Below are 15148 nucleotides of genomic sequence, written 5' to 3' on the forward strand. Positions count from 1 at the left end.
CCCTATAGTAAGCTAAATTCTTCTAGTCTTTAATTATATTTATTGAGTCTTCTTTCTTCTGGGGCCTAATAAGTAGGAACTAATCCACCTTTCCTGAGCAAGACTGTTGACTACTACTCCAAAGACAATGACCATGTCTTTCTCATTGTTCTTTCTCCAGGCAAAATATTGCCAGCTGTTTTTCATTCCTCAGGTACTCAGATTTCCCAAGGTTTCAACCATCCTTGTAATTCTTTAGTATGCAGTTTATCCACATGTCCATTAAAAGCTATTTCCAGAAGGAGTCCTCTGGTGTGGTCAGCCTAAGATAGGGTGCTATGTCAATATTACTTCCCTTGATATGAACATTAGGATTTTAGGCTAGAATTTTAGGCTAATATTGCATTTATCAGTTTGGCAGCCACATTGTATTGAGCTAATACAATATGAGCTAATACTTAGAGCTTTTTCATATGAATTCCAGTTAAGTACAATTTTATACTGTGTACATGCATGGATCATTTTTTAACAGAGTTGTTGAACTTTACTTGTATTCCCAATGAATTTTTAACTTTTAATTTCCCTTAATTATTTTAGAATATCACTATCTTTTAAGTCCTCATTATGTAATCTAATGTAGCCAGTCTATTAATAATGAGTTTGGGGCAGGGCATAGTAGCTTACGCCTGTAATTCCACCACTTGGAGAGGACGAGGCGAGTGGATCACTTGAGGTCAGAAGTTTGAGACCAGCCTGGCCAACATGGTGAAACTCTATCTCTACTAAAAATACAAAAATTAGCCAGGTTTGGTGGTGCACGCCTGTAATCCTAGATACTCTGGAGGCTGAAGCAGGAGAATCATTTTAACCTGGGAAGTGGAGGTTGCAGTGAGCCGAGATCGTGCCACTGCACTCCAGCCTGGCAAAAAAGTGAAACTCCATCTAAAAAAAAAAAAGTTTGGGGTATGGGTTTAAAATATTAATGATTACAATTAATTCAACTTTATTAGTGCATCCTCTATAAGCTTATAGTGAGAAACCCTGCAAAATACCTTACTGTCACTCAGATGCCCCTATATTTAATACCCTAATCTACAGGTCCAGCAAATCAAATGCAAAATAAAATGCAGTCTTGTATAATCTGTGTGTACTGAAACCATGCCGGTCTCTAGTCATTAATGATTACAAGGTGTTCACAAACCAATTACTTCAAGTTTCACTTCGAAGTTTTTTCAAAAATTACTATAATCTCTCCTACCTATACATTTAATGCAGACCTTTTCCCTAAGTTCAAAAGCTGGAATTTTTGCCTTCATCTGGTCTTCTGACCATCCTCTCATTACACTAAGCAATTGATTCATTATAATATCTTGTATTTATTAAATATTTTCAGTGTGTCACACACTCTAGTAAGAGTTTTACATGCCTATTTCATTTAATCCTCATGAAAGCCCATGCATTAAATATGATCTCCCTTCTTCACAGAAAGAAACTGTCACTTAGGTTAAGGAGTTTGCCAAGGGCCATACAATGAATAAGTAGCAAGCAGTGCAGGGATTCATACGCAGTCTAGAAGATTTCCTGCTCTTCACTTCTCAGCAGATATTTCTTGAATACCTGCCAACCACATGGAATTATTCCTGGTACTTCTAGAAGATTTGGCAGCATTGACACAGTCATCAACTTGCAAATGTTCCTTCCATACTCTAATAAGATACTAATTATCCACCACTGCTGTTACTCTTCCTCCTCCTCCCTCTGCAACTATAGCTTGAGGGCATTTCACTGCTTATTAGTAACCTTGGAGAATGGAGACAAAAGGGAAGGGGTATCTATTTACATAACTGGAAAGATGCTGGAGAATTTTTCAGAATAAAAAGGGAGTCCATTTTGTTACTGTTAATTCTAATAAAAGATTTTGGAGAATACTTCTTCTCTTGGCTTAAATACAAGCCTAGAATTACCTAGGACTTTCATTTACTAATGAAATGAAATAACATTGCTTTGATGCCCTGTGACCACACACAACTGTTAAATTTTAAACTCTGTGTGTGCAGTTATTCGTGTTGCTTAGAAATAGAGCAGCTGGTACCGGTTGACAAAAGGTGTGTAGGAATGGGAGAGGGTTATGAGGATGAAAGAAAGGCTCCTAGTTCAGAAAATTTTGAAACACACCTCTACCCTCAGTTCAACAATTATTGTCTCAGTCCATAAATTAGTATTATTATTATTATTTGGGGGACAGAGTCTTGCTCTGTTGCCCAGACTGGAGTGCAGTGGTGCAATCACAGCTCACTACAGCCTCAAACTCCTGGCTTCAAGTGATCCTCCTGCCTCAACCTCCCGAGTAGCTGGGATTGTAAGTGTGAGTCACTGTGCCCAGCCTTCACTATATAAATTAGTGAAAATACTTACCCATTAAGCTTATCCTAGAAGAGTTTCCATGTCAGGAAAACCCAGCTTATTTTCCTATCTTAAAAAATAATCTTAAATGTGCAAGCACATGCTAGCCCTTGCATAAAACATCAGATGGTCACTCTGAATGGCTGTGTATGGGAATCTTGCTTTGTATCCCCATGTCCTATGCCTGGAATTTTCCAGGCTTCTGCAGGTTGAATTGCCTGATTCCCACCAAAGAACCTAACCACATAAGGTCAGTAGTTACTGTACTTGCCCCACATCGGAATCAAAGGAGAAACTTGAAAAATATATTAATGCCAGTGTCCACCTCCCAAGGATTGTGCTTTGACTGGTGGGGGCGGGGTTGCCTGGGCACTAGAATTATTAAAACATCTCCAAGTGATTCTAATGTGCAGATGAGCTTGAAATTTTGACATAGGAATAAAAAGTATCTTTCCCAGTTCTCACTTCTCTATTAACTCTGACTGCTCGTGACTGGAATGCAGTCTGCCATAGCATGAACTCATCTTGGCCCTATCCAAAAGGATCTGGGTCTCCCAAGTACCAGGAGGCCTAGTGGCTACCTGGTTACATCTATCATGAGTTTCCTTTTATAAGTGAGATTTCAATGTATAAACTTCATAGGGAAAAAAAGGCAGAAATTTAGTTTTTCCTAAGAAACTTGAGATTTCAAAGTTTTAGTTTAAAAATTGCATGAAAGATGGAAATCTTCCCCAGATATAAATTTTTTGTTGATCTGTCTTCTCAAAGGTCTTTAGCTCTTTAATATTATTGAAGATGAGAAAGAATACAGAACATAAGAGAAATACATCCATGCCTAGTACTAAGAAAGAAACTTCTATAAAATCACCAAGTCTCTAGATCAAAGCTTGAGCTTACTCTAGCTGAGCTTACTAAACATCTGTGTAACAATCCCACAGAAATAGAAAAGAGAGCTCATGCGGTTCAGACACATTTGAAAAAACATTAATTATATTTTCCTCAGGTAGGTAGTTTCCTGTATTCAAGGTCTACTGAGTTCTTTGATGCCCATGCCAGATAATCTTCTTCATAGTACATAATGCTTTGAATTGTACACACTATGGTTAACATCGAAAGACAATCTTCAAAACTTGGGACACTTGTTTTCTTTCATGTTTTGAGTATCAGCACCCTAATCTCAAATAGCCACACAGACACACTGCTTATCACGTCACTCCGTTTTAATTATCTGCACAGCACTTAGCACTTTCTGATGTTTCTCTTGCTTATTTATTTGTTTACTGCTGCCACCGCCCCCCCACCCACCCACCACAATACGGGCTCCTTGATACCAATGGTTTTATCTTATTCAATATCATGTCCCCAGCATCTAGAAGCGTTCAATAAATATTCAGTAAATATTCAGTAAATGAACATTCCAACATTTTGAGTATCTTCCTGAAACAGTCATATGACAGCCACAGACGATTTCCATGCTGTGTGACGTGAAGCCCCTGGTTTATACACCTACGAAATGAGAGTAATAAGATATTGACCTCACAGGACTATCATGAGAATTGCATGAGGACATACTGTAAGGACTTATCACAAGGTATAGCATATGATGAATGAAAAATCATAAACATCACGTTATGGAAATGTGTAAGTGTGCCATTTATAGTGGAATAAAAGCAGTAAGAGAAATGCCATGATTTCATTTTATGAATTTGTTTAAAATGTATCTGATTATACATGTTCTTTCACTATTTAGGAGGAAAATTAACATATGTTTTTATGTAAGTTACAGTTTGATTTCAGGAGACGAAGACCACCAAATTGGGCCTCAGAGGAATAAATCCAGGCTGCTGATCTGTATGGCCCTAGTAAGCCATTTAACAGTTACCTAACGTTTGGTTTTCTCACCTGAAACATTGAGGGGAGAGGCAAGGAACAGAAGGAGGTTTGAGGGTAATCAACCAAAGTATGAGCTCTTAAGAGGCAGCGAGTAAATACACAAAACATCAATATTTAGCTCATAAAAGCAGGAATGGTGTCAAGATTTTCTCACAATGTTTGGCTAAATTAGATGAATAAGACAGACCTTCATAATAAATTAAATCTGATCCATACATTACTCGTATGATATTCAGATATATAATCCCTAGCTTACAGTTAATAAAAATTTTCCATTTGAAATTATTTTTACAGACATTTTTGCATATATGCTATATGGTGTCCTTATGAACAGCTTTTTTCCCTACTGAAATTTAACAAGTTAAAAAGAAATCGATTTAGAAGAAGCTTCCTGGAGAAATGTTTTTCCTGTTTAAAAGTTATTTACCAGTTTTTTTTTTAAGTTACAATAAAAAGCATTGTGAGTCATCCATATGCAGTTTTTTAAATTACATATGGATCAAATACTTCCAGAAACATGACAATGTGTAATAAATTCATCCCTTTCACTAGTAACTTTATTTTAACAGGGCTCTATTACAAATGAAAAATCAATAAACCACCATTCAGTTTCTTTGAAGTAGACTCTTGCCTCTCCTTCCAGCACTCCAGAAATATGCCATCGGTTGCCTAAAGCCTTGAACTTGTTTGTCAATTCAGGTGCATTGTTTCCTTGGCGGTTAGGTCTGCCTGTTTCCTCGAGCTAATTATGAAATCATCTGCTCTGCCAGTGAGAAGCATACAGCTGAAGAGCATCATCCTGTGTTCCAGCATTACTCTGGAGCATGTGTCCTTATTACTAATGCACAAAGCATGACATTTGGAGAGGTCCCTTCGTTGTCTGGAAATCGGGGGGCATAATCCGAAGACTTATAAATATCTCTTAACAAAGCACCAGCTGAGTTGTGTCAGGGTTGCACACTCTCTTCATCTGTCCCTTACAGCCTTTCAATTTGCTTTCCAAACATTTCTTTGTTGCCGTTGGCTGGGGTGTGCTTAAAAGAAGCACATCGTTAACCACAAAGAATGCTGGCTGTTTTCTGTGATTTCAAATCAGTTCCAAGCACTTCCTCAGCAAGTGGCCCAGCAGCAATTACCCTGCTGCTGAAGACACTTCGCATCACAGAAGGCCTCAGTTTTTGAGACAAGCAAGCAAGGCTGTGAGAAGTGATAACATATGTTTCAGTCTCCATTCACCGGCAATTTATACCCCCATAAGAAGGGTGAATCAATTTTTGTGCAAATTCAACAGGCATATTCAACAACGTAGCTCTCTTCTCTAATTCACACAAACTCAGCATTCATCAGCTGCATTACTTGCCTCAAATGGGCACTCACAGTTGCTAAATGATTCGGGTGGGGGTAGAGTTGCTCTGTGTCAAAAAGGGGCAAACAACAAGGAAAGGACATGAATCCTTCAGGGCAATGAGAGTTGAGCTGATTCACTAAGACAAAATAGTGAGGTTTTGAAAAGCCAGTGCAAAAGGAGATGGCTTCCCACCTCACCCCGGCACTTCTGTGAAAGACGGCGTAGAAACTGACCTTGGCAGCATTCAAGGAAAATGTTTCCACAAGCATGAGCTGCTCCAGAACAACTTATCCAATAGATTATGCTGAGATAGGCTTCACTTTACAACCACACTTCTCTCTTTCTTTCCCATTTTGATCATACCTGTTAATATCCTCTTTGCAGAAATATCTCCAGAAGCAGTCAGAAAGATTAAAATGGGCAGTGCAAATTTCCATATGCCAGGTCCCTGGATATAGTTTTAAAGGGCCTATGGCCTTAAGTAAAATCTGATTTCTTAACTCCACAAGTCCGCAGGTAAATGCCACACTGCCCTCTGGAGGTAGTCTCATTGGATCTAACCCCGAATTAGTGATTGCCAACTACTGAAAAATATATGGTTGCTGAATTTCGAAAGTCTTCTTCTAGGGTGGAGAGGTTATGGAATAGTAGGACAGTTGAAAAATTACCAACTGCTTCCAACTCCTTGCGAGCGGAGTGTATGTTTGTGTGTGTGTGTGTGTGTGTGTGTTTGTGTGTGTGTGTGTCAGAGAGAGAAGGGGGTGGGAAAGGAAAGGAGAATAAGTAAAGATTGCTCCCAATTTCAGTAGTGCCAAGATAGAATGGATGCCTGTAGACAGGTACTCAAAAGTGGTAGTAGGGAAGCTTCAAGATGGCTGACTAAATGCATCTGGTACTCACCTTTTCCAGGGAGATGAGCTAAAATAGCAATTAGATAATCACATTTTGAATAGATCATCTGAGACGGAATACTGGAATTCAACAGAGAAGTGATGGGAAGCACTGAAAGCAAGGAATAAGAAGGAAGCAAGGAAGCCAGCTTGGCTGGGATCAGCTGGGAACCTGGAGAGGCTCCTTAATGTGAGGAAAGGGTAAGTGAGAGACACCAAGTGGTCCACATTCCTGACACAGAATTCTACAGTGCTAGCCATAGGAGAGCCCCTGGACTCTCATGGGCCCTAAGACTCACTGAGAACTGCCTGGAGATCACACGACAGCATTGCTCTAGAGAGGGAGCTCATGCTGAGTCCTACAAACCCCCAAGTCCTAAGTAGCTGCAGCACAGTGCCATTATGAAAGCCCTGCCCCAGACACAATGTGTCCTGCCTGGGGGCCCAAGAGACCCTGCACCTCCATATCCCTGGTGCCCAACTGATACTCATCACTCACAGACACCACTGTTGGGCTGAGGCAGGAACCACTGGAAGTGACCTTGCCACCCCAACAAAAAGGCAGCTGTACATTTTCATATGCCATCTGCAGGACTGAGGACCAGCTCGCCCAGTTCATCATGGACATCACCAAACCAGCACTGACCACGTGGGTTCCAGAAAGTTGTCCCACCACAGCTACTGCCATTGCCACAGCATACCTGCTACCCAGGAGTATGATAACCTGCCCACCCTCCTGACCCACCCTGATATTCCCAACACCTAGGGAGGCTAATGCTCAACCCACTGCTGCCACCACTGAGGCCCAAAGACTGGCCCACCTAATGTCCTAGTTCCCAGCAAAACTTCACCACAACCTCCACTAATAATCACACCCTAAACCACTGAGGAAATCACAGACACCACTGACACTGTTTATAGCTGGAAAAATTACACAGAGACTATACAACCACCCACACGTAGAGTCAAGGCCAAAGTGCCCTACCCAGCCAACGCCACAGATAAATCTTCAAAAAATGTCATCCCCTATGAAAGCAAATTCAAAAAATTGGAGCGACCGTTACATCAGATGCACAAATGATAAATGTAAGGACACAAGAAACATGAAAAAATAAGGAAATACGATATCTCCAAAGGCACACTATAATTATCCAGCAACAGATTCTCATCAAAAACAAATTTAAGAAATACCCCCCAAAAAAGAATTCAAAATATGGATTTTAAAGAAGCTCAGTGAGATACAACAGGATACTGAAAAATAATGCAAACAAACCAGAAAAACAATTCAGTAAATAAATAAGAAATGTACCAAAGAGGTAGATATCATAAAAAAAAGAGCCAACAAATTCTACAATGGAAGAATTCATTGAATTAAATACAAAATACATTCTAAAGCTTCAACAATAGATTAGATGAAGCAAAAGAAAGAATCTCAGAACTTGAAGTCACGTATTTTGAAATAACTCAGACAAAAATAAATAAAAAAGATAAAAAAAGAATGAGCAAAGCCAATATGACATCATAAAGTGACCAAGTATTTGAATTTAGGATCTGAGAAGGTGAAGAGAAAATGCAGGAGTTAGAAAACCTATTTAACAAAACAATAGATAAAAACTTTCCAAGTCTTGCAAAAAACTTTAGACATCCAGACACAAGAGGCTCAAAGGTCTCCAAACACATACAGTTCAAAAAGTTCCTCTTCTCAGCACATTATAGTCAAAATATCAGAAGTCAAAAACACAGAGAAAACTCAAAAAAGCAAGAGAAAAGCATCAAGTCACTTATAAAGCTACCCCTATCAGACTAGACTAATAGCAGAAACCTTATAGACTAGAAAAGAAAGGGCTGATATATTCAAGATGTTGAAAAGAAAAAAAAAAAAACTGCCAACCAAGTATACCATACCCAGAAAAGTTATTCTTCATAAAATGAAAGAGAAATGAAGTCTTTCCCAGACAAGCAAAAGCTGAGGGAGTTTATTACCACTAGACCAGATCTACAAGAAATGCCAAGGGAGTCCTACATCCAAAAGTGAAAGAACAATATCTAATATCATTAAAACACATGAAATATAAAAACTACTAGAGAAAACATACAAAGAAGGAAAAGACTAGAATGTTACCACTACAGAAAAGCCACAAAACCACAATAATGAAAAATAAGAGAGTAAGAAAGGAACAGAAGATACACAAAACAACTAGAAATCAATTAATAAAATATGAGGAATAAGCTCTCACATATCAATAATAACGCAGAATGTAAACAAATTAAAACTTTCACTTAAAAATACAGACTGGCTGAATGCATTAAAAAACATGACCTGACTATATACTGCTTTCCATACTCATCTCACCTGTAAAGCCACATACTAACTGAAATTAAAGGATGGAAAAAGAACTTCCATGCAAACAAAAATCAAAAGTGAGCAAGAGTGGCTATGCTCATATCAGGTAAAACACACCTTAAGTAAAAAACACTAAAAAGTGACAAACAAAGTCATCATGTAATGATAAAGGGATCAACTCAGCAAGAGCTGCATGTATATTTAGAAATACAACAATTCTAAATATATATGCACTCAACACCAAAACATCCAGATCTATAAAGCAATTATTATTAGATCTAAAGGCAGTGATAGACTCCAATACAGTAATACTTAGGAACTTTAACAGCCCACTCTCAGCATTAGACAGGTCATCTAAACAGAAAATTAACAAAGAAACATTGGATTTACATTGCACATTAGACGAAATGGACCTAACAGACATTTACAGAACATTTGATCCAACAGCTACAGAATATACATTCCTCTCATCAGCACATGCAACATTCCTTAGGACAGCCCATATGTTAGGACACAAAACAAGTCTCAATAAATTTTAAAAAATCAAAATCATACCAAGTATCTTCTCAGACCACAATGAAATAAAACTGGAAACCAATAACAAGAGGAACTTTGGAAACTGTGCAAATACATGAAAATTAAACAACATACTACTGAATGACCATTGGGTCAAGAAAGAAATTAAAGAGGAAATCAAAAAAATTCTTAAAATAAATAAAATGGAAACATAATATATCAAAACCTATACGGTGCAGTAAAAGCAGTGTTAAGAGGAAAGTTTATAGTAACGAACACCCACATCAAAAAGTAGAAAGATTTCAAATAAACAATCTAATAATTCACCTAAAAAAACTAGAAGAACAAGAAAAACCACAACCAAAATTAGTAGGAGAAAATAAATAATAAAGATCTGAGCAAAACCAAACAAAACAGAGACAAAAAAATACAAAGGATCAATAAAATGATGAAAATTAGTTTTTTGAAAAGATTAACAAACTTGATAACTTGCTAGAATAACCAAGAAAAAAAGAAAGAATACCCAAATAAAATTAAAAATGAAAAAATAGACAGGTATAAGTGATACCAAAGAAATGCAACAGATTATCAGGGACTATTATGAACAACTATACACTCACAAACTAGAAAACCTAGAGGAAACAGATAAATTCCTTGACTCATACAATCTACCAAGACTGAATCAAGAAGAACTAAAAAACCTGAATAGACCAATGATGAGTAATGAGATTGAATCAGTAATAAAAAGTCTCTCCCAACATAGAAAGTACAAGACTTGGGGCTTCACTGCTGATTTCCCATGTAACTGTCTTCCAACGTGATGTTCAGATAGAGTCTACATTCCCTCTTCAATCTAGTGGGCTTGTGACCACAGCGAAAGACTAAGTCATAAAAGACTATACAGTTTCCACCTGGCCTCTTGGTTCCCTCTTGGGACCTGCCACTATGCTGTGACGAAGTCAAGCAGCCACACAGAGAGGCTATGATCCTACCACAGCACCAGGCAAGGTCCCTGCCCAGAGCCAACATCAACTGCCAGCCATAACTTAAAGGAAACAAGGCTTCATATTCTTCCAACCACCCACCTTGGAGTTGTCCCCACCAAATTTCGGACTTGTGAGCAAAAGAAATTTGTCATTGTGTTAAGCTACTTTGTATGGAGATGGTTTGTTACACAAGAATAGACAGCCAAAACAATGGGCAAGGCCCCCAATACTGTACCGATTTCCTGCCTAAAAAGAAATGGGACTTGCCTCTCTGCCTTTCATGAATTTTCATTACTTGGGTTGATTCTTTATTAACACTAGACTTTCTCTCCGAGTCCCAGATTAGGCTGTCTATGAGATATAACCCAGCTGAAATTGCGTGTGAGTGTGTGTGCACGCACACTATATGATGGTTGAATTGCTGCCAGTATTTAGTAAATAGAAGATTTTTATATACACACACACACAGAGAGAGAGAGAGAGAGAGAGAGAGAGAGAGTAGAGAGAATCTAAATTTTTGTCTTCTCTCAAAAAAAAAAGAACAAACAGAAGATCTGGCAATACTGGATTTACATTCCCTTTTAACAGTAATTCGCTCACAAAACCCCCGGTTCCCTCGGTGCCATCTCCTCTCAGTTGCATTACATCCTGCCTGTTCCATTCAAGCTCTCATCACTCTTTTTTTTCTCACATTTTTTAATTTGTATCAATGTATGGGTTACAAGTACAGATTCTTCACACACGGAGATTGCATAGTGGTGAAGTCAGGGCTTTTAGTGTATCCATAACCCAAATAACATACATTGTACCAAATAGTAATTTCTATTCCTCCACACCTTCCCACTCCTTCACACTTTTGAGTATTGTCTATCATTCCACACTCCACATCCTTGTGTACACATTATTTATCTCCCACTTATAAGCAAGAACATGCATCTAGTTTGTTTCACTTAAGATAATGGCTCCCAGTCACTTTTAGATTTATTTCCTTACATCTATAGACATTTGGGCTTGTGACCTCTATTAAGACAATGATTCTCTACCTGATCGATAAAAATTTACACTTACATAGTTCTCAAGGAGTTAACACCCTTTTGAAAAGAAGAGTTTAATATACTTAGAAAATAAAAGTCAGAATAATTTTTAAAAACTAAAGTTTTAGTTTAAAATTAAATTTAAAAGGATAAAATAAAATATATGCAAAAAAGCCACATGATGAGGTGACTAGGATAGCAACTTATGTTATTGTCATACACCCTGGTGTAATTGTCCAACTCTTAGTGGCTGCTGTGCATATATTGATGCCCCAGAAGCCAGTGTTTTTTGTGTCATTTTTCTATATAAATGTTGTTCTCACCGCGAGCAAAATTGCATAAAACATAAAGTCTACAGTAGAATCAAATATTGTACATTTAAGAATCCTATTTATGGCCAGGCACGGTGGCTCACGCCTGTAATCCCAGCACTTTGCAAGGCCGAGGTGGGTGGATCACTTGAGGTCAAGAGCTTGAGACCAGCCTGGCCAACATGGTGAAACCCCGTCTCTACTAAAATACAAAAATTAGCCTGGCGTGGTGGCGGGCGCCTGTAATCCCAGCTATTTGGGTGGCTGAGGCACGAGAATTGCTTGAACCTGGGAGGTGGAGGTTGCAGTGAGCCGAGATCGCACCACTACACTCCAGATGGGGTGTGCGACAGAGCGAGACTCCGTCTCAAAAAAAAAAAAAAAAAAAAGAGAATCCTATTTACTTTTTTGTATAGTTGCTGAAAATACCCTTCTCACACTGGTGTATGAAGAATCTTAAATAGTTTCTAGAGAGGAGATTGAATTTCGAGCATTGGAGAATGGAATCATTCTGCCTGAATAATAAAACTGAAATTGATACATTTATTTCATTTATAGTATTTGGTGTATTTCATCTTATTAAACAGATTTTAAGTAAACTGTCTTTCCATTCAATCGAATAGCATAATTTTAATGCATTTTATATGTCCTAAAATGAGTAGAATGTTTAGGGAAATGGAATGGTAAAATATGTCAGCCAAATAAGAAAATGATCATCCTTTACATGTAAAAATATTGTTATTTCCTTAGTAATAAAAATGGAGGTGAAATCCTATTTATTGCTCATTAAATGTATTGAGAATGCAGCCAGTCATAATTTATCTCATAGTGATGTGTATTCACTAATTACTTTAAGAAAACGTCTATGTTTGAAAATCAATCTAAATAGTACTTAACTAAGTCCTATGCAATCTTTATGAAGAACCACCAACAGGGTGAAAACACTGAGTTTAACCAAGTTTATCTTTGTGGTGGGCCTAGTATGGCACGTTGAATCAGAATTCTACTCGCGACCTTTCATTTGACATACAGTTGGGTGGGCTTTCTAGAAATGCTACTCTTTGGGGGAAAATAATACGGAGTTAACATTCAAAGTGTGTCCCATTTTATAATGTTAGTATAGTAAGAGTTATGCTCCCTTTTGTAGAATATGCAAGGAGAGTTAAGGGGCATACTATACTCCTCGCCCTAAACAAACAGTCAAAATTTCTTTTTTAAGAAAACGTTAAATAGGTATTTATATAAGGTATTGTCTACTTTATATCACAGGAGAGTAAGTCATTCCCCTAGTGAGGCCTGTGTTTGTGGTCAAATACTTGGTTCATAAAGTTAATGTCTGAGATGCTGCAGGAGGAGAATATTTATACATCAGTGACTTCAGCAGAATGCAATCCTCATAAAACTTTATTTTATTGGAGTTGTAAAGTTACTTATTTGGGGGAAGAAACGATTAATTTATGAAAAAATAGACAATAGAGTGGTTTTTAACTTTTTATTTTTGTCACTTTATTTCCTGCCAGAGTTAACAGCTCAGTGCCAGAATCAGGGTTCAAATTTGATGGCATATTCTCAGTCGAAAAGGTGTGGAAATCTAACTGAGAACTTGGGGATAAAATTACTAAGAAGTGCACTCTAAATCCACGGAGAACACTGATTTAAATATTGTCACAAAGCCTTAATGCAATGCCAGAACAATTCGGAGTTTTCATCTGGATCAAGAGACTTTTAGCAAAGGCCAATATGTTCGCATGAATTTTTACGAGTAAAAAAGCGTGTACATTCACCGTCATCCAAACATTGGTCACGATCAAACAAGGATGTCCAGGAAACCTAACCACCTAATCATTCTGGTCATCTCACAATCTCCTTCTTACTTTTTTTTTTTTTTTTTTTTTTTTTTTTTTTTTCTATTTAGTAAGGCACCCAAGAACAGGCAAGGTGGTTACTTAGACTCCTTCAAAGCAATCAGCAGCGGTCAAATTGACTTTGTTGGTTATTAAAGTAAGCCAAAGTTTTGCCACTTCATAGGATATTTTGCCTGGGGACCTTCGATTTCGGTCTCTAAATGTGGCTTCCTGAACGCTCTCAGAATAGCAAAGTCCCTAAGCGATTCTTAGGGACCCTTCATTCTTCTGGAGAATGGTGTAGCTGACATAGCTGACATCAGCCCCGCGCCTGGGGGCTCCAAAATAGCCACGATTTGTAAAGTTCTGAGATTTCTACTCCTAGACAGCAAGTCCGAGAAGTGCTAAAGCGCTCTGTCCCCTCCCTCCTCTGAGAGCTGTCCCGTTAGGTCCCCAAAGCCAAAGCCTAGGTCCTTCTCCCTTTCCATCAGGGATGTAGGGGGGTGTGTTGCAGGTGTGTCGGCTGGGGGGGGGGCTCTATTAAGTGGGGCGCTGGGGACAGGAAAGTGTTCAAAGAAGGAAACCTGCCTGGGGTCACCCGGGCTCGGCTTCCCTACTGCGCGCCTTTTTGGGGTCCGGGAGCTCAGGCGCTGCCCGCGGAGGTGAGAGTGAGCCTGTCTGGGGGCGCGGGGCTGCGCCGGGTGAGAGGGAGCTGCGGGTCCCGGGGACGCCCCGCACCTGCGCCCTCGCTGGGGTCCGGACGGGACCGGGCTCGGCCAGGGGAGCTCCGGGAGGAGACGCGCTTACCTGGAGGTAGGGCCGCCCGTGGGCCACTCCGCCCACGACGATGTCGGCGGACGCCATGGCCCCGGTGGGCGAGAAACCGAAGCCCACGTAGCCTGCAGTGCGCACCTGGAGGCGGAAGGCGATCTGGCTGCCCCTCTGGCTCCAGTCCAGCCAGTACTTGCCCTCCGAGTCCAGGAGGGTCCGGTGCGGGTAGGTCCGGCCCGAGACCCCCGCCGCCACCCGGGGGAGCAACCCCCACAGCAGGAGCAGCGGCCAGCAACACATCCTCGGGCGCCTCCTGCCCGCCGGTACCGGCCTCCAGCCGCTGGGGAGTGAGGAGCAGAACGAGGAGCGGCGGCGGCGAGCGGGAGCCCAGGGACCGCCCCTCGGGCCGGCCGCGCGCCCGCCCGGGAGGGGCAGGACCCGCTCTCCCCGCCCCGGGCGGCCTGCAGGGCGCGCCCCGTCCCGTCCCGTTCCGTCCCGTCGGGTGCCCGCCCTGCCAACTCTCACCCTGCCCGGCCGCCCGGCCCTTCCAGGGGATCCACCTGCCGCCCCCAACCTCTGACTTGGTCCCCGAAGTCGGGGTTCGGTGGGAAGGAAAGCGAGGGGCTTACCGGAAAGAAAGGGAGGAGGAGGCAGACGCCGACAGAGGAGAAAAGGGGGCCAGAGGCAGAAGGAAAAGGAGGAGGGCAAGAGAATCCTAGAGCGGGAAGAGCGTGGGCTCTGCGGGACGTGGGCGAGAGGTTCCCGGGGAAAGAATGGACATTGACGACAGAGAGCAAGTTTAGCCTGGAGGGGAGGAATGGAGTGAGCA

General features: G+C 40.5%; 1 protein-coding gene across 3 annotated transcripts in view; it reads right to left on the bottom strand.

Annotated features, from left to right (window-relative positions):
- The window catches only part of MOXD1 (monooxygenase DBH like 1), a 124257-nt gene extending 109525 nt beyond the window's left edge, over positions 1-14732 (bottom strand). The window contains exon 1 of one of the 3 annotated variants that reach the window (XM_073022479.1): positions 14356-14732. In XM_073022479.1, the coding sequence (XP_072878580.1) occupies positions 14356-14619 (264 nt within the window). In that variant the 5' untranslated portion in view covers positions 14620-14732. The remainder of the gene's footprint in view (positions 1-14355) is intronic. The other 2 variants (XM_008007022.3, XM_008007019.3) reach the window with 2 other exon arrangements.
- Positions 14733-15148: the final 416 nt, after the last annotated feature.

The sequence above is a fragment of the Chlorocebus sabaeus genome, chromosome 13 (assembly GCF_047675955.1).
Source record: "Chlorocebus sabaeus isolate Y175 chromosome 13, mChlSab1.0.hap1, whole genome shotgun sequence".
Classification (NCBI taxonomy): Eukaryota; Metazoa; Chordata; class Mammalia; order Primates; family Cercopithecidae; genus Chlorocebus; species Chlorocebus sabaeus.